At 38.5% G+C, this 24,454-nt stretch overlaps 4 protein-coding genes across 5 annotated transcripts; all 4 read right to left on the bottom strand.

Moving 5' to 3' along the window:
* Positions 1-115: 115 nt before the first annotated feature.
* Positions 116-8,202, bottom strand: LOC114525424 (endoplasmic reticulum aminopeptidase 1-like). The gene is made up of 18 exons (XM_028546758.1): positions 7,474-8,202; positions 5,966-6,113; positions 5,687-5,812; positions 5,449-5,569; positions 5,198-5,352; positions 4,738-4,986; positions 4,129-4,260; positions 3,811-3,968; positions 3,165-3,247; positions 2,804-2,934; positions 2,549-2,604; positions 2,299-2,446; positions 2,146-2,219; positions 1,963-2,067; positions 1,558-1,725; positions 1,279-1,419; positions 1,053-1,134; positions 116-911 (listed from the first exon to the last, which is right to left on the bottom strand). The coding sequence occupies exons 1-18, from the start codon at positions 8,088-8,090 to the stop codon at positions 756-758; spliced, it is 2,850 nt and encodes a 949-aa protein (XP_028402559.1). The 5' UTR covers positions 8,091-8,202; the 3' UTR covers positions 116-755.
* A 173-nt stretch (positions 8,203-8,375) lies between these two features.
* LOC114525544 (CUB and sushi domain-containing protein 3-like) lies at positions 8,376-15,273 on the bottom strand. Its single transcript, XM_028546926.1, has 15 exons — positions 15,128-15,273; positions 14,113-14,256; positions 13,780-13,953; positions 13,433-13,624; positions 13,070-13,261; positions 12,578-12,748; positions 12,282-12,455; positions 11,781-11,951; positions 11,305-11,481; positions 10,980-11,090; positions 10,506-10,676; positions 10,181-10,354; positions 9,309-9,485; positions 9,069-9,232; positions 8,376-8,789 (listed from the first exon to the last, which is right to left on the bottom strand). The coding sequence occupies exons 1-15, from the start codon at positions 15,201-15,203 to the stop codon at positions 8,517-8,519; spliced, it is 2,541 nt and encodes an 846-aa protein (XP_028402727.1). The 5' UTR covers positions 15,204-15,273; the 3' UTR covers positions 8,376-8,516.
* Positions 15,274-17,206: 1,933 nt separating this feature from the next.
* Positions 17,207-21,534, bottom strand: LOC114525546 (chymotrypsin-like protease CTRL-1). 2 transcript variants are annotated; one of them, XM_028546929.1, is made up of 8 exons: positions 21,118-21,534; positions 20,894-21,012; positions 20,666-20,763; positions 20,293-20,537; positions 19,928-20,035; positions 19,498-19,766; positions 18,791-19,027; positions 17,207-17,295 (listed from the first exon to the last, which is right to left on the bottom strand). In XM_028546929.1, exons 1-6 carry the CDS (start codon positions 21,527-21,529, stop codon positions 19,519-19,521), a joined length of 1,230 nt encoding a protein of 409 aa, XP_028402730.1. In that variant the 5' UTR covers positions 21,530-21,534; the 3' UTR covers positions 17,207-17,295; positions 18,791-19,027; positions 19,498-19,518. The 2 variants fall into 2 exon arrangements, with proteins under 2 accessions (XP_028402730.1, XP_028402729.1); XM_028546928.1 differs by having other exon boundaries at positions 19,531-19,766.
* LOC114525354 lies at positions 21,529-23,771 on the bottom strand (the record flags this gene model as incomplete). Its single annotated transcript, XM_028546613.1, has 6 exons — positions 21,529-21,649; positions 21,902-22,157; positions 22,293-22,477; positions 22,647-23,036; positions 23,237-23,366; positions 23,655-23,771. Coding segments are annotated over 6 exons (1,179 nt in total), but the record flags the coding sequence as incomplete, so codon positions are not given.
* Positions 23,772-24,454: the final 683 nt, after the last annotated feature.

Raw genomic sequence — 24,454 nt, 5'->3', positions numbered from 1 at the left:
GGTTTAAAAATTAACAAATAAAGTCAATCGAGATTCCTAATATAACCAGAACCTAAGACAACAAATACTGTTGAACCGTTTCTTGCATAATGTGTAATGTGAAAATTAGAACACATCATTTATTGCATTTTTATTTAATTTGAACTACAGACCACAAGCCTGTTTCCATTTAAAGAACTCTACAGAATTTTTACAGGGAACAGTGAAAATATTTTCATTGAATGTCAAGTCCGTTCCGCGCATATCATTTTCTTCTAAACTAAGCCATATATCCAAGTCATGTCCTCCCAAACATGGCCTTGAAGCACCACACACTAGGTTGTTCAGTTCTCCGATCATTTTTTCAGTTGGAAAGTTAAAAAAACTTGGGTGGGCTAATATAACTGCCTAATTATCTTACCATTCTGAATCGTACGTATACACGGCTTTTAAAAAGATGAAATAATAATTTAGATTTGCTTTGAAATTTAGAAACACTTTGTTTTTCCGGTAGAAATGACAGTAATAATTCGATGTCTGGAATCCACGATTTTATATAATCCTAACTTTAATCCTAAACCTGACCTTGAGCTTTAGCCAACTACTAACACCAAAAGATTAGATTAGAGATTAAATTTCTGGATTCTAGACAAGGAATTATTATTGTCATTTCCGCCATTTATTAAACTCTCGTTCACCCAGTGAAAATTGAAACATGATTAAAATCTACTCCACTCATTTCGCGCATTGATTTGATTAAAATATCTTCAGGAAATTTAGGATGAAGGTGGTTGGTGTTTTCTCAACCATTCTATAACCTCATTTTCGTATTTTTCGACCCAACGAATGTTTGACTTGATGGTTTCATACGCTTGTTGGAGACTTCTCGCAGCCGAGCCAAGGTCTGGATGTGCATCAAAAAATGTCTTTACCTATTAAGAAAGACAATAAGTTGCCTGATTCGAAACGGTCTGCACGACATGTGAATACAGCCCATAATAATGATAGCCTCGATGGTTAGGAATTTATTCAATTCAAGATCACAGCCAGGTTACATGATCGCATAAACTTACTTCATTGTAATGGAATTCAGTTTGAAAATGAGTTGTGACCGATTTCACCAGCCTTCCAAACGAGAATGCTTCGGAACCATATCTATATGAAATCCACAAATAATATTTGAGCCCCTATTTAACCTGTGCCCAAGGGCAAATTACCCCAGCTTTGCTCCCCCCCCCCTCAACCAAACGCAAATCAACCAACCACAAATTGAATAAACAGTTGAATCAATGCCCTCACCGCTTTCTAAGGGTTGCCCAATGAAGTCTGAAGAAGTCCCACGCCAGCAATCTACCGTTAGGATTTCCCGCCACACTGCTTATCACCGAATCCCCGTCTTGAGATTTGATCAGACTTGTGTTAAGGGCATACTCTAAACATCTGAAAATTGGAAAAAATACTCCTAAGAATTATATACGATAATACTTTGACTTAACGGAGCTAGAAAAGACAAAATGTTCAACGTATTACGAAGATGCTGCTTTCGTTATCTTAGGTATAATTATTATATAAACCCACCTTTGCAAAAGCCACGCTTCGCGTGAAGCAGACAAAGACGACAACAACTTTGTCTTCTCGGCTGCGACAATTTCTTTCTGATATTTATCCCACATAAACTCCCATTCATCACGTGCTCCAAGACGAACCCCAGTGTCGTAGACAACGTAGCGAAAGTTGGCACGTACACTATAGAGAAAGTTTCTTAATCAATTTCTATGCATCTTTAAGATTTTCTTCTTTTGACAGATATGATCGAGCGGATTAGTAATCAATATTCGAATAACTACATATAAACAGACAGTTCATAACTATTTACTCTTTCGCATCTGTCAAAAGAAGATAACAAATGGTTCGACTATATTCGACTCTTTCAATATAAAAAGACAGAGAGATGCGTGCCATCGAAAAAACTATCTATTTTACCTGGCATTATTAACCATAAATTCTTTAAAGAGTTCCTTTGCCTTGTCCACAGCAGGTTTGTAGTCATAATATGCAGTTGTGCTGAACAGCATATCTCGTAAGTACCTAAGCATAAATCAGAGTTGATCATTTCGCTGTATGTGCTTTGGTAGAATGCCAGGTCGGTATTTTCTCAAAACATACTTCTGTAAAGGTGAACCTTCGTCTTCGAACTTCAGTTCATCCAAGACTGGCGTAGCTTTGGATAAAATATAATTCTGAAATGACGCAGGAAATAATGAAATACGTTTTAAAGAAACGACGCTGCCAAAATACTTCATGCAATCGTGTGTATACCTGATACAATCCATAGTACGGAGTCATCGAGAGACGTGCTCCGATATAAGATAAACCCGACGTCGCTGCTCGCCAAGGTACGTAGTCTTTCTCCTTGTCCAAGTATGAAACCATATCTAAAGCTGTTTCGTAGCTCACCTTTCCAGCTCTACACAGGAAGAATATTGTGAAATTCTTAGATTCAACTACCGTGCAAGCATTTCCGATACGGTTTCTTTAAAACAGCACCGTATATGTAGGTTTTGCTTACCTTGCCAGTTCGAAAACATCATTAAGCAAACCAGCTCTGTCTGCTGGTGATAAGCTCTGTAAATGCGTAAAAAGCATGTATGTTATATGTTGTGAAGCACTTCTACTGCAAAAATCTGCAAAATGGATCATTTTAATTGATCCCTATAACCGATAGGTCACCACGCGAAACATCCAATGTTTAGAACTTTATTTTCATCTACAACTTGGGACATTTTAATTTGGTGAACTATTTCCAAAATATTTCAGTACATACCTTATGGTTATTCTGCAATGTCTTGGCTAAATTCTTCCAGTTTCCAAGAGGATAATTCACCCGATAATAACCCTTTTGATCCCTATTTACCTTCAACCATCCGTTCTCATCAACTGGGACATCAAGGACGACTATAAAAAGTAAACAGAAGTATCATAATAACAGCCAAAGTTTGGAAAAGTTCTATTACGGTTTGAACGGTTTGGCTGGCAGTGTATGTGGAGAAATTTCCAGTAAAAATGAACTATTTTCCTTGGGGAACTATTCAGTGAATATATCGTTCAATTAGAGAATAGCAGACCCTTCTTATCAGTCTTCTGTCAAGCAAGTAATGACGGTAAAAATTACTATAAACACTCACCATCACCCAGGTTCATCCACACTGGTTCAGAATTAGTTTTGCCTTTATCCGTGACGTATGTCAAAGGTACATACCATTTATAACTGAAAGATTTCAGAAATAATTTACTATACACATCAGGGGCGGATTCTTCGAAAGGTGGATAAAGTTATCCACTGGATAGTGATTACTTCAAACGTTAAAAAAATCCTCACCACTTGGCATGGCCAAGATTGAACTTCACAATTTTCAAGTTAAAGTACTTCTTAACGATTATAAATTTATTATATGTAAATAGCTATATCGAATTTTCGAAGCTTTTTTACGACGGTTGAAAAAGTCACTATCCAGTGGATAACTTTGTTCACCTTTCGAACAACCGGCCCCCCTGGATGCTATAAACGTTATACAATATAGATGAAGCTAATATATATAATACATTGTGTGATTAGTGTCAATATCAGATGTCGAAATGTGGTATAGCACTTGCTCAAAATAGACATTCGGCTGCGACCTGAAGACGATTCTTATCAAAGTATTTTCATCACAGTCCTCTCGTAAATATTTTTGAAAAATTGTGAAAATCTCTTCGTGGTTTGCAATTCTACTGCTTGCAAACTTCTGCGACCGTCAAAATTCAAGTAAACCATGCACCCACAACACTCACTTGTACGGCGACGTTTGCGCAGGTTTTGCTTCAGGATCGATAAGGAAGTGTTCCTGCTTGGCCAAATATTTGCCATCTTCTTTCTTGATCGTGACAAGAGGAAATCCCATTTGCAAAGTCCACGTATCCATCACCTTCTTTACGTCAATTGAAGCATTCTATGCGAAAGTGTGAAACAAGATAAGTATTGTAGTCACCACGTCAATCTCCCCCGCAGGGTAGGGCAGGGGTTATGGAGCGAGGGGGCTATCCCCGCTCCTATACCATTACCTTCCAGGGGAACCTTTAGCAAGTGAAGTGTGAGAAAAATTACTTTACCTGTGAAAGGGAATTCCAGAGGTCATCTGTCGCAGCGTTACTGAACTTGTACTTTTGAAGGTAAGATTTGAGACCAGCGTGGAAGTTATCTTCATGCAAAACATTGTTGAGCATGTTGATCAATGAAGCACCCTGGATTACAAGGAGTATATAGTGTTAGGCAGGAGATTACAAGGAGTATATAGGGTTAGCAGGATCACCAGGAGTATATAGTGTTAAGCAGGATCACAAGGAGTATATAGTGTTAGCAGGAGATTACAAGGAGTATATAGTGTTAGCAGGATCACCAGGAGTATATAGTGTTAGCAGGATTACAAAGAGTATATAGTTTTAAACAGGATCACAAAGAATGTATAGTGTTAAGCAGGATCACAAAGAGTATATAGTGTTAGCAGGATCACAAAGAGTATATAGTGTTAAACAGGATCACAAAGAGTGTATAGTGTTAAGCAGGATCAGGAGTATATAGGGATCAGGATCACAAGAGCAAACCTATGGAAGGATTGTTGTTGATAGATGGCAATAATTGTAATTAAGGTAAAAAGACAAGACATGACAATACATGTACCATATTGTTTGACCTGGGGTAACAGAGTAACTGCAGCTCACCTTATGATAGGAAATATCGTCAAACAAACTTGATATTTCATCAGGATTCTTCACAACGACAGATATGGGATGTGAGTTAGCAAGTTGATCAAGATGCATTGACCTCTGCAGATTTGAGATGACAAACTGATCCATCATTTTCATATCTGGTTGAAACTTGTTGACACCAAGATTCTCCACATAGCTTGCAAAGCCTTCATTCAACCACAAATCATCCCACCATTTCATTGTCACAAGATTACCAAACCACTACAAGAATACATGTTAATATTTAAATAATTTAATTGAAATAACTACCGGTAGTTTGCAATGACAATGGCAGAGACACGCTATCCAATCCAAATCCACCTAAACAAACTAACTGTCAATATGACTGATCTACCCAGAAACCAGAGGCTGTGGTACAGTGTCCCCTCTCCCCTTGCCTAAGTCAAAAGCCTATAAATATATTCATTCACACCTGATGTGCAAGTTCATGTGCAACCACTGTCTCAACCCATTGCCTATTACTGGTTGATGATTCCTTGGGGTCAACAAGTAATGACGTTAGTCGATAGGTGATTAGACCCCAGTTCTCCATAGCACCAGCCGAGAAATCAGGAATGGCTATCAAATCTGAAGCAATGATGAAATAGAAAGTTAAGAGACAGCAAAGAAAACAAAAAAATAGTTAACTAAGAAGTTACAAGCAAGCTGCAAGAATTCACAAACCTTGTTTAGGAAGAGGGTATGCTACACCAAAATACTTCTCATAATGAGTCAAAATAACATTAGCACTAGTCAATGCTAACTCAGCTTCATTTATTTCCTCAGGTGGAGTCCAAACACGGACCTAAAAAATGCATCCACTGTAAACCCTGAGGATTCTCTTATTGGAATATCACGTAATGCCTCGGTTTATTATATAAATAGTTGACAAGAAATATAAAAACTAGAAGGCCTCACTTACCTTCTTGCCATTAGCAGTTGTTATTCCAACATGTTTGAAGTCACAAACAACAAATGCCACAAGATATGTGCTCATCTTTACACTTTGCTCAAAATGTGTTTCAGTAAGGTTATTGCCAATGTCCAACTAAAAAAATGAAGACAAAAACATCAAATTGTTGAACATCTTGTAAAACTACACCACATTGAATGCAACTAGCTAGCTCACACGCTCAACTATCATTCTGGAGGATTTGCAATTTTGCAGGTCTGATATGAAACAAAAAGCTTAGATTTCTACCTTTTTCATATCTGGCATGTTAGAAAGAGCTTCAAGGTGCTTCTCGTGGACAAGTATTATGGTGAAATTTGCTTTCATTGCTGGTTCGTCAAAACATGGAAATGCTTGTCTTGCTGCAGTTGCTTCAAAATGAGTTGTAGCCAGGTACCTAGAAAGAAAATTATGCTTGCCGAAGTTGTACATATAATTTATTATGCAAATAACTCTGTTACAGCATTTTTAAAGTTGTTATATTCAGAGAGTGAATTTGGAACAAATAAAAATAACAAATCTATATTGAATGTATTTTGTATTTTAGCAGTTTCATGCTATTATAATTGTTTGTTTTCATAAATGCAATGCAGTAAGTTGAAAAGGAAATTATATTATAAAGTATAGTAATTGGACTATATTTCCAATCAAGGAGTATTGAGCTATGAACAAATGAAAAGTCAATTTCCTCCGTCGTGTGACCTCAGTGAGTGACATACAGATGTTTATGTTATTTTAAAATCACATTATACAACAAATCTGCATAGGAGACACTGGCTATATTAAACTGTCATACTTCTCTATTGAGGCATGATAATCTTAATATCACATCTGTAATGGAGCATAACAAGATTGTTCTTGATGTGACATTATACAGACATAAATATACCACAACCATTACCATAGTATGAATAGCAAACTACTATACCTATACATGCAGGTACTTGTGTGATAGATATTTAGATATATGCATATGTACGGTTTTAGTAATCCCAGGCCATCTTTGGTACTCTTGCTATTGTTATCATAATCATGCTAAATAATATGATGGAACTAAAGCAGAACCACACAAGCCTTTAGTAACCTAGACAGCGAATCACTGACCCAAAAATGTCTTATTTCCTGTTCAGAAGTCTACTTAAAAGAAGCCTTGTAATACTATATTGGTCATCCACCATTGAAAGAAGATTCTACCTAGCAGCCTAGCATGCTACAACAAAAAATATCTTTTTAAAATGAGGGGGGAAATGGCACATGTCGTCGGTTAAAGACATAATTTGAAAAACAAATTATGCGATGACATGAAAGTTAAAAAGATATGAGTACAAAAGATGCTATACAACATTAGCCATGGCATCTATTATTGAGTAAACCCACACACAGCATGTGATCAGTATGGCCCAATGATATTTTGCCCTGTATTAATAAGCTAAAAAAACTACAAAGTTCTGAAATATTCAGACATATTACCATCCTAAATTTAATAAAGTCGAGAGGAACCGCTATAAAGACAAACCACATGCAACTACAAATATCGCAGAGTAACAGATTAGACCACAGTGAACAATATTCTGAACGTTGTAACCAATCTAGAACAGATGTACATTAGTACGTCTATGAACAAGATCAGGCATATCCATTTATATATTAATCTTTTGACTGACATATTGCAGGAAACTTTTTAGTGTCGTTTCAGCTCCAACTGCGCTGTATAAATATTCCGGTATATAAACAAAAGTCTTTATAATGAAACTTACTTTATTTGACCTGCTTTTGTTTTATACGAACTCTTATAGAAGCCTTCCAATTTCTCGTTTAAATTTCCCTTGAATGTGACTTTAATGGCATATTCTTTATTTTTGTGTAGTAATTGACGCGTTTTCAAAATGACTTGCTCGTCCTTCAGATCCAAGCGCATTTCCTCGACTCCAACAGCTCCATTTAGTTTGCCATTCTCAACTTCGTGAATTGTAATATCATCCTTGCTAAATTGTAAATCCTTTTGATGGAAAACAACTCGTCTTGTGGATTCTAAACATAGCACTACGATTTCCACAGTGCCGTCGAATTTGAACGTTGTAAGATTCGGATGTAGGCGAACGGTGTATGTTAGCGGCTCTAAAATTTTAGGCAAACGAGTTTTGCCTGTAAAGAAACATTTATCGCTGTCTGTTTTCGACGAGCAATCCACAATAGATGATTTAGTGGCCACCAAACCAACAACAATCCCAATAGCAAGAAGTCCAGCAATTACAAATACTATTGCCCATTTTTTAGCTTTCAGTAATCCTACTATTTGAGTTTTTTTCGATTCTGGTTCCTCCGTATCAAAAAGCAGCGGCCGTTGGCCTTGTTCATCGTCGCTTGTTTCCATATACGGACGAATAAATCCTTTAAATAATATCCGAGAACCTCTCTCTTCGTTTAATAAATATTTTGATGCTTCAGCCAAGATCTTTTGGGTTGTTTTGTTTTCATCCCTTCGGGTCATTTGCGCGTGGAACTATGACGTCACCACGTCACGCGTGGGCAGTAAAAAAGCCGTTGAACTCTAAGTAGACTGGAACGTTACCAGAAATGGGAATATGAGGTTTAGTTTGAAACCTTGTGGATTTTATAATATGTATAAAAAGTTATTTGTCTCCATGTAAACATGTATTAGCAAACGCATATAATTCATTTTAAATTGCAGGGATTATAATATAACTAGAAAAATTTCAAGGCAAAATTGATAGGCAGGTACGCCCATGAAAATATGCTCAATTTACAGAAGGTAAAAGACTTGGGTGAAATTACAAGTTTATTCAATTGTTCCTAGTCTATACACTTCGACTTCAACCAGGTTCATCGTACGCAGGTACGTTGTAAATGGCAAATACACAGAAACATATCTACCACGCAACGGTTTGCGACAATCGATAATCATAGGTCCAACTCGAGCTTTGGAGCGTCCACCACATGCAGCATTATTTCGTATTTCAGTGCCATTGTTACCAACAGAAACCGTGAAATCATTCATTCTACGAACGCAGCAATCTCGACGATTAACCACGATTACCGTTGAAATTGTTTCCTAAATATTGCAAGCCAAATTTAATATAAAATACTATTTTTATGGCTAATGATCAGCCTTGAGAAGACCAGAGGAAGCAACAAATGGGGAGACAAAGACTTTACGGCAGTATCGTATCACATTTCATTAAAAAAGATATTGCATTTGCCCGATTGCTTTACGCTTTGATTAGTATCAGGTTGCCTGTGATCCATTTCGGCAAAGGATAGCAAACAATCGGAACTGATGCTGTTTAAATAATAATAACTAAATTAAAAATCGTGTCCAAAGTATACCTACCTCTCTTTGTAAATCGATTCTTAACCATGGTGCAATTTCCCATTTCGTATGGAACATTGTTCCTGCTCTCTTACCATCAACTGCAAATCTTCCTGGTCCGCCCCATTCTGGGTCAAAAGAAGATATTGAGGTTGGTTTTCCAAGCGCTATGTTCGGATTCGAGTCTAAAGAAGGATATGCAGAATACATCTTAATGATTCATACGTGTATTAGTTGATCAGGCACTGAAATCGAGCTTACAGATGCACTTTGGTTCTGCGCCTTCCCACATTCCGCTTTCGTTACAAATTTTTTGACCAGAACCCAAAATAGTTAGTCTGGAATCTCTACAAGTATATGTGGCTTTTTCATTGCATGAACGAGATGATTGCTCAACAGTAGCGTTGTCTGTGTTTTTGAGCGTAGGACATGTTATTACTAAAAAGAAAAGTAATTGTCATTGGGCTATTATGTACACCGAAAAACGGCATACTCGACCATGGTCGAATGCACCGATGATGATGATGATGATGATGATGATGATGATGATGATGATGATGATGATGATGATGATGATGATGATGATGATGATGATGATGATGATGATGATGATGATGATGATGATGATGATGATGATGATGATGATGATGATGATGATGATGATGATGATGATGATGATGATGATGATGATGATGATGATGACGACGATGAAGACGATGATGATGATGATGATGATGATGATGATGATGATGATGATGATGATGATGATGACGATGATGATGATGATGATGATGATGATGATGATGATGATGATGATGATGATGATGATGATGATGATGATGATGATGATGATGATGATGATGATGATGATGATGATGATGATGATGATGATGATGATGATGATGATGATGATGATGATGATGATGATGATGATGATGATGATGATGATGATGATGATGACGACGACGACGACGATGATGATGATGATGATGATGATGATGATGATGATGATGATGATGATGATGATGATGACGACGACGACGACGATGATGATGATGATGATGATGATGATGATGATGATGATGATGATGATGATGATGATGATGATGATGATGATGACGTACATAACTAACATTCGCAAGTTGGTTGGGTTCCACTCCAAGTTTCATTTTTCAAACATGTCCTCCTTGAACTGCCAACCAAACGATAACAATGGTCACAACCAAAAGTCACTTCATCGGAAATGAAGTATGATACACCCTGTTTATAGCCATGCATAGGAGCACCAGGATCTGAACAACTTTTTGCTAAATAACATGCAAAAAAACCAATATCTTCATCAGCTTACATCTGCCAAAATATCGTCACTTTAAATTATCTTTAATCTTTGATACAACCTAATAAGTAATCTAAATATGCTGACCAAGTCAGAAATTTTCCACGAGAGACTACACGTACCCAAACATTTTGCACGTTGCTTGATAGTCCATTGACGTTTTTTTAAGTTACATTGGAGCCAGCCAAACTTTAGGCTGACATAATTTTCTTTGCATCCAATCAGTAAGATATTTTTTCGGTGCAGGTGTATTTTTGCGTTTTGCGGGAGAGAAGGATGTCCACAAGTCGATTCTGGAGGAGAAAGAAGCATATCTCCGAGTGTCCAAATGGAATCGACCCAATTGAATCGGTTTTAAACGGTTGTTCGACTCAAAGTAGAAGGTAAGTGCTTAGATGCATTAAACTAAACTTTGTTCAGCATAGGGAATGTTTAAAACAGCCTGTGACTTGAACTGGAATGTAAAAAAGGAAGGTCTCCAACCAGCCCCAGAGGGAGAGAGATTCAGTAAAAACAGTGATAAAGACTACTGAATAACAGTGCATGCAGTATGTATGAACTGTGAACATATGAACTGTGAACATATGAATACTTACTTAAAACCATGGACGTAGTTTTTGGTAGAGTTGGATTCGCACTTGTGCTGAAGATAGTAGGTATCGTAGTCATGACTGCAGTTGTTAGTTTATTTGGTGGATCAGTTCTGACTGACATAAATTTAAAAAGAAGTGTTGCTTGGCTTGTTTCAAAAAAGAACACACTAAATTACTTTAAGCTAAATATTATTACCATAACCTTTGCCTTCCTCAGTGTTTGAACAGAGAAACTAAAGAACCGCCTATCTATACAATATTTAATGTTCGGCTTACTTATTCAGCAATAGGCCGGGCAAATCTGTACTCAGAACAATAAGCGTCTTACCTGGGAGACAAAGTGGAGTTCCTGCAGACCAGGTTCCGTCAACCTGACAGGTTACTTTCCATGAGCCTCTTAATTGATAACCAGGGTCACATCGGAATTCTGTAGATCTCCCGCAAAAGGTGGAAAATACAACGCTTCGTCCATTCCTTGGCCTTTGCAATCGGCTGCATCTAACAGCTAAATGTAGAGTGAAAGGTAGTGTTACACGAGTTACGTTTTGCTGCATAGCATTTGAATTACCCCACCTTCTGATAATACAGCTATTTTAAAACACATCTGTGATTTTCATAAATGTGACAGCAACTGCCCTCTCTCCCGACAAACGTCCTTAGCTCGAAACGTCGAAAGAATTTTGGTCTATTGTAGACATTTGTTAATTTGATGACAAGTTATATTATAAGTTTAACACACGATTATTCATTCGCTGGCGGCTGGACAATGTAGAGAAACAAAAAAGGGAATATTATTAAGCTTACCAATGCAAGTAGGCTGTTGGCCAGTCCAGGTTAGATCAGATTTACATGTCCTGGTTGAGCTGCCGAGCAGTTTGTAACAGTCATCACACGAAAATTTAATAGTTTTTCCGACTTCTAAATCTCCTTCGAATCTTCCCTTTAATAATGTGCCTGGATCCCGACAACGTTTAGCTGCAAAGATAAACATACTTTTTAAGACAAAGACAAAGTGCTTGATGGTAATGAAAATAATGGTGCTGGTGATGGTAAATGAAAATGGTGGTGGTGGTTACGATGATGGTTATTCAGAAAATATTTCTTATGGTGATGATAAAGGCACGTAAATAATCATCAATGATGACAATGCATGATGAAATGATAATGGTGACGATAATAATGATACCATATATATGCCAATGTTGGTACCATTTTCATTTGTGTGTGTAGGTGATAGTCATGATCATGATGGTTATTATGGTGATAGTAAGGGGATTGTAATAGGAGACAAATTCACAGTCTTACCTTCACAAGTTGCTTCATCTCCACTCCACGTGCCATCGCTCTGACAGCGCCTTCTGGGTGATCCATTCAAATTATATCCATGATCACAATGATACTCAACAATGCTGTTGCACTGCTGTGAGTTTGAGGTCAGATAGCCATTAGTTGGATTTTGAAGAAAGCTGCATCTGACCGCTGCATAAGATACAAAATAGCCATGTTCTTCAGGAGAAGAAGTCTACCATACATCGAGAACGCTGCGCATGCGCGAGTGAATCTTTCAAAAAATACGGTCCAAAACTGGCAACTTTACTTACGCTCGCAAGTAGGTTCTGTGTCAGACCAAGTCTGATCCGCTTGACAAACCCGGTATGAAGGTCCTCTTAACTCATAACAATCTTTACATGTGTAATAAACTTTCTCCTTAAAATGAAATAAACCCCTTATATCTCCATTTCTTGGTCTTCCAAGATTAGGACAGCTTTTCGCTAAAAAATAAAAAATATGTTGAGGAGAAGAAGGTAGACTTTAGTGTTTTACCCGCGTCTCTGGCTAAAGATAATGTTATACACGAAACAACTTCCAACATCAACTCGCAACGCAACAATAATAAAAGTAGAAACAGTTCATAAACTTTCAACTTGTTTCCAAAACAATATCTGTGTTACAAACTAGCTCATATATATCATATTCGACGCATGAACCTTTTTTAAAACATTGTTGCGTTGCGAGTTGATGTTGAAAGTTGTTTTATCGTAACATTACCTTAAATGGTGAGAATATTGGTAAAAATCATGAACGAGACTCACGGAAGCATTTGAAGGTACTGGGTTCAAGTTGCCAATCAGGAACGTCGCATAGCAACGTGCCGCGTTGAATTGAGGTATAGCCATGGTCACATGACAAACTGAAGCGTACGCCATATTCACGTCGGCTCTCCCAGTTGCTAGGTATTCGCACATACGTGTGGGCAGGCAAAACTGCTTTCGTGCATTTTTGGGCTGAAAAAAGAAAAAAAATTCCATCAGTTTTGCGCATATCTTCTGTGAAGCCTTGGTATGCATAGTAACAATCCCTAGGTGAATAATACCCGATTTTGCAATGTGGCAAAGGCTTAAAAACTCTCAGCGCCAACATCTATTTAATTCTTGATACGAGGCATTATATCTTACCAACACACTTTGGTACGGAGGCTGACCATGTCCCATCTCTTCCACAAACTATAGATCTTGATCCCCTTAGAGAAAATTTGTGTGGACAATAGAAGTTTAACCTGGTACCAGGTTTGTATGATTTCTTTCTTTTAGTTGTACGCAACAGCAAATCGCTCGTTCCAGGATCCTGACAATTATTTTGCAACCTTTCTAAACGAATAATTTGTGTCTCAATTTCAATTTCTGGCGTAAACAACGAGATTATCTCTTCTCTTTTGAGGGTTATCTCACTCCTCAAATTCATTCGGACAGATATTGGCAAATGTGATCGACAGCTCTATTTGAAAAGTAACATAAAACCTTACTACATCTTGCTTGTTTTCCATCCCAGTATCCGTTTCCGCGACATGTTCTTATCACAGATCCCGACAGCTGAAAACCAGGATTACATTTGACTGTTTGGGTACCGCTGAATCGATATTGTTGATTCCAAGTTACTCTTCCATTTCTAATCCTTCTGGGTCGTGAACAACGTATGTCTGAAATAAAGAGGAAGAGCGTTTCAGGACATTTCGTTTTCTGAAATGGCGGCCAATTCGCCGGAGAAGTCTGGTACACCTGATTGTGGTACATCTGAGTGATCTTCATGAACTGTGCACAGGACATTCAAGGACAAGGCATGCAAGTTATGTACTTACTGGGATAGACACAACTGTATCCGCAGTCGCCGTCGCAAAGGCACTTCTTTCTGGAATTACGACACCCAACTTGTACTATGCATTCATCCGTGCAATGACGTGATGGCACAGCGTTGGTTCGTGGACACAGCAGAGCTTCTGAAGCTATAATCATCAACGCTTACAAGAATACTCGTAAAATCACTTTTAAGATGGGAGAAATAACTGTCTACAATACAGGAAAGTCTCAAGCGGGCTTTGTACAATAAAATCAGCAAGATTCCGTCGAGTTTTATTGCATAATAGATACAATGATGGCACGAAAACTCTACCTAGAATTGACCAAGTGACACGCAGTAATGATCGACCCATTGTGGCGCAGTTTGCATGCTATTTATGCTGCCTGCTACTTATTATCAGTCACCACTTGATAACCTGAGATTAACCTTCGTAGACGATACAAAAAAGTTGAAGATTCTGTCGGTCTTGAAGACTTTCTTACTCCAAAATGCTTCCAGCAAATAAGGTAACAATTTTTTGGGAAAGCATGCAACATATCTGTGGATTGTTTTCAACGACGGATTTCCAGATAACGTAAAGTTATTGAACGCAGTCATTCCAGAAAGCTTGGTTCTTTCACAAGTCTTAAGGTGACTAGGTGAGATCTAGACTCACGTATTAAACGTCATATATAGATGTGCGCTATAGTGCGTTTGCCATAGTTATAGCCGTTATCTACAAAATTTGTGCAACCAGCGAATAGTAGGCAAATTTGCATATTATATGCGAATAAATACGTATTTAACTTTCAACTAACAGGCTTGCCAATGACTAACGTTACTAGTGAACAATTTCAAAGCACGACAATCAATTTGATCACCAGCAGTTTAATTGTTTGCACTAACAAGTGCTATGTCAAATAGCCATTGGCATTATTAACACTGATGTTTAAATTTCCTTCCCAGTTGTAGTTGAAATATCTATCGGTATTTCACAGTGTAGATTCATACCCAATGAAAAGAAATGCGACACATACCTTGAATGAGATGCGCCAGGATAGCGAAACAGAATATGCCAAGAAACGACTTAATCGGACGAAAATTCGTATCCATTTTACTGAATTTGAGAAAAGTGGATAAACACAAGGAAGTTAAATACGGGGCGGAAATTGTACTGCGCTGTGACGGGGTGACGCACAAATCCAGTGTTGATATCTCCGTTTGTCATTCTATACGCTATTGTATTCCCAATCGTTGACAGATAATGGTCAAGTTCGAACTGTGATTTTCCTGGAGACTTCTGATATGGCTCGTAAGGGCAGATTAAAATGACCACAAACATGCAACATGTCAAATATTTTCGGATCCCGTCTGGTCTGAGGTGCAGAGGGCCAAATTTAGAAATGCCATGCATTTCACTGCAGCAAAATAGCGAAATGAAATTCATATTTTGAAGTTTGATTTTGCCCGCAACAATATTTAAACGTACAATGCGTTCTTGAAAAGTCTTCCTAGCTGTGATAAGACGCTTAGCTGAGAAGTCATGCAGTAGTTTGAATTCAAAGCAATCCAAGGTCCCAAGCTAGTGTATAATCTTACTTCACAAATATATATATCAGCGCCTCCATTCATCGTCGAAACGGAACGAAGAAAAGTATAATCTGACACTGTGCACGTTTTAGCATCATGTTCGTTATATTGGCTTTCTTACTATTCAGAATACAAATCGATGTGACAATTGATCATGCAACAAATTACTATTAAACTACGACCTTCCAAATGTGGTGTGGTATATATAAAATGGTTATATTACCATTGCCTTAGAGTTGGTGTTTATTTACTTAACTTACGCTAATGTTTATTATCTTCCCACGTTAAACAACTAAATCGCTTAATTTCATCAAATATATTTTCAGCAAGAACTTGAAAAAGTTTTGTCAAATGCTGGGGGGGGGGACCAAAGGACAACCGTGAGTTTTCGATCAAATTTTAGGAATTTAAAAATATAAGCCGAGATGATTGCAAACTAAAAAAATTTTTATGAAAAATTATGTTTCAGGTGATGAACTGAGACTCTTGGACCAATTGGAAATTGTATTCAAATGCAAACGGTAGAGGAAAGGACGGGAAGCGTTGATCAAAATCCCATGGTTACGATCTAAAACAAACGTTTTCGGCTATCTAAGACTAAACTAAACTACTATCACGATGCTTTTTTCATGCATGCATATTAATCACAATGTATCTAGCTTGCAGAAACTATAATAATGATCAAGATGACGGAGCCAATTCCACAAAATATCGAAGCATACGAAAGATTTCTTGCTGTCAATGCTGAAGACATGGCTTGGGTGTAATTCCCTGCGTTGAAATGACTTCTCGCCTATAAAAGACCAATATCAGTGACCGGAAGACTACATTTAATGCATCGGTTGCTCTTAGGATACGAAGCCTAAATCGATGTTTGTCTTAATTCTCGACTAGCTTAAACGTGCTATAAAGAGGGCTTAGAGGGTATAATTTTTGCCTTAGGTTATAATCTCATCACATGCACATACCTCGCTGGATTTAATGATGGCAAAACACCCAATAAGCCAACAGCAGCAAAGGCAGGAGAATATGGACAGACCCATGTAATCGTTTACGTAAGGAATCACGGTTGCTGTCACTGTCGGTTGTTGCTAAAAAAAGTAATAGTTAATGAGACATCATTTGCTTGAAGTGCAACAGTTTGCAATAGAAATCCTTCGAAACTGAATACATGAATATTCACCACCCAATTGTCCTTCTAGTTACGCCCCTGTTTGAACGTGGCCTGCTTGGAAAGCAACAAAGATCAGTTGAGTTATTTGTTGTCTGGTGAAATGATAAAGAAGTCTAACTTACTGTAACGACAACAGTTGTGTTGGTATTGTTTATCATACTGGTCGGTTGCTGTGCATATGGTTGCGGCGCGGGTTGATAGCCAGGGGCGTACCCCTTTTGCCCATACCCAGGTTGTGGAGGGTAACCCGTCGCCGGCTGAGGCTGCCCCGGGTAGGATGGACCAGCTTGAGACGGCATTGCTTGAGGGGGATAGCCAGGAGTTGGCTGGGGAGGGTAGCCAGGCGTGGACTGAGGAGCGTAGGAGGGTTGAGCGGGGTAATCTGCAGGTAATGGTTGCTTTGTATTCTCTCCTGGGTAGGGTGGTGGTTGTTCTGCCATGCTTCAATATAGTAAAATGAATTTGATACGTTATGACAACGACTTAGACGATTCTTAAAAATACAATTTCTTGAAAAATGATCGTAAAATCATGTTTGCTTAAAGTATTTATCCTCACTCTCAACGTACATTCAGCCATAAGTGTGACGAAGATTAAAGAATTTTCCAGTGTAATACTACACTTCTAGTGACATCTACTGCGTCAACCCGAAACTTTACATATTTATATAAACTTGTTTAATCCTAGTGCTCCTATACAGGCAAGAATATCACTTTAAGCAATATCGATCAGTTCTTACAACCGAGGGAGACAAAGTCAGAAACAGAAAGACAACTGATTAATATTCAAAATTATGTTTATACTCCAGTATTTGTGTTCGCATCATTCGCATGCAAATTTGTTGAATTGCCGGGAATAATATATATTGTATTGTCTTATAAAAGTATTGTTTTGTATGTAACTTGGACTCCGATACTCCAAAATAAGATGCGTTCGATACGTTTTGCAACACAGGGTTATTTGGAATTGTTAGGACTATACTCTATAGTTACGACGAGCCCCTTAATTAAACTTGTGGTAAGTTCTTTTCTCAGAAAACGCAGTCGTCAGTGACGAACCAAATTACTTTCGAAATCGACTGTTAACTGAGGTGCATTTATTCACATCACTAAGCGCAAACCGATTTCTTCTTTTCATTCCTAAATTTCCTGTAGCTAAGTATCGAGTCTTTAGCTCGTGAAATTGGTCAATAAAGGTAAAGCGGTGTTTGAAGCGATTGAAGTGATTGCGTATAAATTTTGTCTGCAACTGATTTTATTAAATTTTAATCACGTCGCGATTCCTCGCCAATTTGCCAAATAGTCTTAATAGGTATATAAAAATTGTATGAAGCTTTAAAGCTTTAGCTTCTGCAAACGTTTAAACAGTCAGAGAACCACTTTAGAGACAACATTCCGGCGTAGGTTGAAAATGTAAGTCGTAAAGACATACATATACTGATATACATGCAAAGAGCTCAAGAGTATAGTGTCTATACTTCCTGTATAGACCCTCAATCAACGACACATGGTTTTGGGAGACAAGACGTAAAAGTTCGGTGTCGTTAGAACAGGAGTTTCTCAGAAGTTTGTGCACCTTTGATGTATGCGGTTTTAGACGTTTTTCTTTCTAGAAGCACGATCATTTTCGCTGTTCTTACACACACAGCCAACGCAGTGAGACGTTAACCCAACAACAGAACAACAGCTGCTCCAGTACAATAAAATGAAATGCAAATAACACAGGTTGAACGTCTACTTATACTGGTGTCATAAATACTTATATCACTTTATGTTATTGTGTTATGGCTATAATTTTGTAGATATTACACGTTTCGTATAACTTGTATTGATCGAGCATTCGACCAACCATTGCGTTTATAGATGACATCAGTTCGAGTATAAAACCCGCTTTATTTTGAGCACTAGGAAGCACTAGATGTCTGCTATATACTTACATAAAAAGAGTCTGTGCAGAATAGTTATTTAAGCCAAGTAGATGTAGTTCGATAGATCCGATGCGACTTGGAAACAAACTCACACACGGTAAATGCAGTCTTGTAACCTTTGAGGATTGCTGAAATTCCGGTATGCGTGTAATTAAGCGGTTGTTAACAGTGCTTTCGGTTTGGCTTCGCAACACGTCCACGTTACGGGGGACTAGGTCGAGAGAAAATGCCCAGCAACGGAAACGGCTAGCAAGTAATGAAGGAAAAATAAAGACAGCAAAGACGCTGCGATTTTCTAAGTTTCTCTCGCGTTGAATTAATATATATATTTTCTCTACCGTGACGTACACTTCTGCAATAATACAGGAGTTGAATACCATTACGATTTCTATAGACCTTAATTGGATCGGGCATGGGAAAGCGATTTTGAACAAAAGCTCTCGAATTGTGTTCAGAAGATCGAGAATTCTCCAGTGCGTTCATGAAAAGATTTATACAACCATGAAAACTGTAGTGCGCAACATCAAATTGGTTAGAAGTGGAACACTTCCTTCGTCTTTACGAGTCGAATACAAATTCAAGCTGTAAATTACTTCATTCGTGATATATTTCCTATTTGACTTTTCTGACTCGATATATACTCTAAGTCATTGAAAAAATTTGAATAATTGAAAAAAAATAAAAATTGAATGCTATAATTTCAATATTAAATGTACCTAATTCTCTCCAATTCCCGGTTAAGCGGATACTTCCAAGATTTCTTTATCGATCCACGTTCGAAATCTCGCTGCCCTCGCAAACACGGTGTAGATCTCGGAGATTCGGCATCGCGTACTGCCCCAGCTCACGATCCCTTGTAAAAACCAACGGCCGCTTTTGTCCTTGCACACGTAAGGTCCTCCACTGTCTCCATGACAACCGCTGATGTCATTATCTTCTTTTCCAGCGCATAACATGTTCTCGGTGATGGTCAGTGACGAACCACCTTGTGAGGTTAAAATATGAAGTTACGGGCTTGTTTCTATAATTTTCAAATACCTATGCCTATATATGGCCCAAGTTATCGTGCATGTAGATCATCTGAGTTTGCGTTACGTTTGAAAGTTTCATATAGGATCGTAAAGTCATGTTTTACTGATAACTAACCTTGTTGTTTCTTTAGTTTCTCGTGACAAACAGCATTTGAGATAGGAGGCATTTCTCCTTGTTGTAATATTGGATGCGAATTACCAGGATGTCGAATTTTTCCCCAACCTGTATAAAAAGAAAGTTCACTGATAATTTTTGATCAACGTCAAACATGCGTCACAAAGATAACATCTAAACATTCAGACATAAGGCTTTAAATATCTGGAATTCTGACAATTTTCTGGAGAAAAAGTTCACCCAAGTAGCAGATGCAAACTTAAACACTCACAGGTAGAGCTAATTGCATTTTGCGTACATTTGATTTGTTTTGAACTCTACTGAAATTTTGTCCCATAAGTTCACCATCGTCAAGCCCAACTTACCGGTAATGTAACAAGTTGAGATAATTGGTGGTACTTTGTAGTTCTGTGGCGGTAAACATACGGTATTAACACGTGATGTTATCCTCGCTGGAGTATCCAACTGAAGTAATGCAATGTCGTTGTTGATTGGATATGGTTTGTTGTAACTGGGATGTCTCACGTATCTTTTCACCATGATTGTCTGTTCGGTTCCTTCGCCGTGTCCACGGTCGTGCTCACCCAGTATAACCTTGTATCTCCTCGCGCTGAAGAGTAGAGAACATTGTAATGGTATAGTCGAACTGTCAAAGGACACCTTAACCACCCTAAAACCAGCTTCAGTAATTGACCAGGCATCTAACCGATAAGATGAGCTGTCTGTCTTCCCACTTACCTTATTCGGGTGTTGATACGGTGCGCTGCAGTTACAACCCAGTTTTTGTTTATTAAAGAACCTCCACATATGAAACGACCATCTCGCGTGAGTGCCGCCTGAAAAAATAAGACTCTATTGTTTATATTCTCCTTCCAGCACTGCAAAATCATCAAAGGTGCTTCCCAGGTAGTGGCGTCCAGTTTTCAATGCATTGACAAGTTCCAAAGCAACAACATGATTAATTACCTGCCACGGCCAGGCTCCTGGTTTAGCATTTACCCCACCAATAACCAAGGCAGCTTTCGAAAGTGTAGGTCGACCACAATTTCCAATTCCTGGCAGGGATGTCGGTGTTGGCATTGGTACTAAAAATATATCAATGGAGAACACGTAGTACATTAAGAAACGAAATAGCCGTGTCTTGGCACTATCAGATTTACAATAGATCATCTTCGTAGATTATTTCGTACCTGTTACGAATTCGAACTTGTCTCTAGGCGTGTCACATAAAGAATTTAACACAATCATCGACGTATCTTCGTTTGTTACGGGATAACTGCTTGGACGAGCACACGTTTTCGACATCACATGCATTAAACTTCCTTTCTCGGTAAAACTAAATTCGGTCTCTTCTATTCCACACAGATCAAGAAGGACGAGCTCTGCATCCCTTGAAGATTTAATACAACCGCCTCTTGGACCGAGACACATTCCACTATCGATGTGCTGGAAAGAGCCGTCGGTGAGACTTCGGAAACGGGCGAAACTTTCCGAACATTTTGCAGTTAGCATCACCACCGAATTGTTTACGACCTGCTGGTACTTCGGAACAACGCATAGCTTTGAATTTGAATGTTGCAAGACTCCTTGGATTTCTATCATAAAAAGGAGGGGAAGTCATCTAGTACAGGAAGACACGAGTGGTCATGAACACCAGTTTATTTCGTTTTATAGTTCTCCTGCCTGGTTTTGGAGGTTTTTTAGTAGGACTTTTAGTTGAAGCTGAAAAGAAAATGTGGCGATCAGATAAAAACCAGTTTCTAGCTAACAATTTCTGTTAAAATGTTTAGGTAATATTCCTGCCCTATGATATTCCATGCCCTACAGTAAAAGCATCACCAAAATTTGTCTTGTTTTTCAATATCTTAAACGCTAAGGTTGCAAAGTAGTTCACTCAATCGCTAGTAAAATATCTCAAACTAAGGTTGCAAAGTAGTTTACTCAATCGCTAGTTCTGCTAGACTCTCGACTTACGTTCGTAAACAGCGACTTCACAAAGAGTGAGAAATGTTCCACGGGATCGTTGGACCATTGATATGCTAATAAATCGTCCCTCCAGCGGCGGTCGGCACAGAATTTCCCTCGTTTCGCCGCGTTTTAGAGAATGTTTCGTCCCGCACTGTGGGTTTTCCGCGATGTTCTTCTTGTCGCCAACACGAATTTCAAAACCAGAAAGTCGCCACCAGCAGCAGTCAGCGCGATTGGACACGTAGACGGCTTCCACTCGTTCCTCAAAAAAGATAAAAGCTACTTATTTCCTATTTCTACCGCAAAAAGAACTTGATTTATTTTCGGTTTCCCATTTTTACATTGGATGGGTGGAATAAAGAGCTTCATTTTCATTTCATCAAGTTCTATCACAAACCTTTTTACCAAAATCCAACATCCACCACGGTTGAGTCGATCGTAATGTATGAGAGCAGAACCCTTCATAATAGTTCCCATTCCTCTTTCCATCCACAGCTTTGGATGCGACGCCCTGTTTGTAGGTGGACCTTTGCCCCGCGGGCTTTCCGAGCGCAAGGTTTTTCTTGTTAGTTCGCGGTAAGGCTAGAAAAATAGACATAGCAATATTTGATGTTTGAATCTTGAAATGTTTGAATGTTTGAAAAGAAATAAAAGCTTGAAGGCATGCTCGTATCACATGATATGGTCTTAAAGTTACACGAATTGAGGTCATAGAACATCTGAAAATATCGTGAAAAGTTTACGTACTTACCGGTGAACGCAAAAGCAAATTTTGAAGCGCTGCAGGTTCGGTAAATTACGACCCTCGTGTTGTCTGGTACTCGTTCGCTGTGGTGGGCTGGTCGCACGCATGTCTTGCTGCTGTGAATTAGCAAACCATCCAAGTTGATCAAAAACGACCTCGTACGACCACCGCATGATTTGGATAAAACCAGCTCAGTGCCATCTTCCGGGGGTAAACAATCCCCGTTGGGATGTACACACATGCCGCTCAATACGTGTTGAATGGTGCCATTCTCGTACATTCGAAAACGTCCGGTATGCTTATCGCACTTGTACAGTACAACTGGGTGGTTTTCTCCCTCAACCTTATCGCCGGCCGGGTAAAAGCACTTTTTAGATTGAAGATGCATGATAAACCCTACAGGAAACAAAACAAAAGTGAATGGTTCAAATTGAAAACGAAAAATTTTGCTTTCATCATGTTGAACACAATTAATTTCCAGTTCTTAATTAATCCACTCACAAAATTAGATTTCGATAAAACCCTAAAGAACCTGTCATACTCTTCTCTACTATGCAAGATAAAAGCTGATAAATAAAACTGCAATGCTTATCTACCTTCTGGAGCACTGTTCTCCGGTGGAGGGATAGTTGATGACTGCGGGGGTACGATTGTGGATAAACATTGATACATTAGGTTTGCTTGTAGTGCGTCCTTGCCACTCAGCCGACTGCGTTGACCAATTTCCTGGTAAATATGTGAAAATGATTAAAATGTAGATTATAAACGATACAGCGAACAGCTTTATCGTCCAGGGGCCGGTTGTTCGAAACTCGTTTAGCCTAAACGGTGGATAAGTTTAAATGAAAAACAAAATTATTTACTTTTCGAAAAACTGAGCTGAAATACTTCGATATGAATAGTTTAATTGTCAATGGAACTATGGAAGTACGTATTAAATGCATTTCAATGCACTAAACGCCTTTCGAACAACCGGCCCCAGTGCAAGCCCAGGCAGGCAGGCAGGCAACTTACAACTCCTGGTTTCCTCGGGACGATGGTATCCCGACCGTTGCCGGAGAATGCACGACGCGGATAATGCATGACACTGCCATAATCATAAATGACGCCAAGAGAGTCGATTTGTCCGTGGGAGTATTTCCTGAACTGTGATTCCAAACCTTAACGTAAAGCAAGACCTATATTTCCTAACATGTTCAAACTTCGCCTCGCTTTTCTGAGTTTCTTTCAGTTCTGGAATGTTTATGTCTCCTTCGAATAAGTCTTTTCGTTCTGCAAAAAGAATACGATGTAAAAATGCGATGAACATTTTAGTAGAGTTGGCCGACAAGCGATCAAAAACATCTCGAAACGGAGTTGAAGCTTAATTTCGATATTTCGTTTTGAGGAATGAAGATACAGAGAACAAAGACGGCAAAGTTGCGTCCGACACATGCACAGTTCATTTTATCGGCTTAGTTGAGTCATATGGTCCCATTGAGTGTTCTATATAATATACATTCATACCTTCTGGCCGATTGCTTGAAGGTTGGGCTACAGCCATAACGATGCACAGCAAAAGGACAAGTCTAGTTTCGTCCAGCCTTCTCATTTCAAAAAAGCTTCTTCGACGTTCTTCTATCGCTGGTCCGGTCTCGTCTGTTCAAACACGTTTCAAGACGTCTTATATAAGCATTAGGCTTCCTAGCACAATTGATAATTAATTTTCAATTAACGTTATTCTTTTGCCTCGTTCATTGTTCTCTAACTATTTTTCTTTAATGCAAACCTGTTCCCTTGAAGCCTGGATTTCACCGCGATTTTATTAAGCACAA

The sequence above is a fragment of the Dendronephthya gigantea genome, unplaced genomic scaffold (assembly GCF_004324835.1).
Source record: "Dendronephthya gigantea isolate DGI-Jeju-01 unplaced genomic scaffold, DenGig_1.0 000034F, whole genome shotgun sequence".
Lineage (NCBI taxonomy): Eukaryota > Metazoa > Cnidaria > Anthozoa > Malacalcyonacea > Nephtheidae > Dendronephthya > Dendronephthya gigantea.
The sequence above is the reverse complement of the archived record's forward strand: the minus strand, read 5'-3'. Positions and strand labels throughout refer to the sequence as shown.

Coding starts and splice junctions, on each gene's coding strand:
- LOC114525424 (XM_028546758.1), bottom strand. CDS start 8,090: ATGGAAACAAGCGACGATGAACAAGGCCAACGGCCGCTGCTTTTTGAT. Junction 4,987..5,197: donor CACATGAACTTGCACATCAG/GTGTGAATGAAT, acceptor GTATTCTTGTAG/TGGTTTGGTAATCTTGTGAC. Junction 2,220..2,298: donor CGTACTATGGATTGTATCAG/GTATACACACGA, acceptor GCGTCATTTCAG/AATTATATTTTATCCAAAGC.
- LOC114525544 (XM_028546926.1), bottom strand. CDS start 15,203: ATGGATACGAATTTTCGTCCGATTAAGTCGTTTCTTGGCATATTCTGT. Junction 12,749..13,069: donor CAGTACCTTCAAATGCTTCC/GTGAGTCTCGTT, acceptor TTTATTTTTTAG/CGAAAAGCTGTCCTAATCTT. Junction 10,677..10,979: donor AACTACGTCCATGGTTTTAA/GTAAGTATTCAT, acceptor TTTCTCCTCCAG/AATCGACTTGTGGACATCCT.
- LOC114525546 (XM_028546928.1), bottom strand. CDS start 21,529: ATGATAGAAATCCAAGGAGTCTTGCAACATTCAAATTCAAAGCTATGC. Junction 21,013..21,117: donor CAAGTTCGAATTCGTAACAG/GTACGAAATAAT, acceptor ATATATTTTTAG/TACCAATGCCAACACCGACA. Junction 19,767..19,927: donor GAAACTAAAGAAACAACAAG/GTTAGTTATCAG, acceptor TAACCTCACAAG/GTGGTTCGTCACTGACCATC.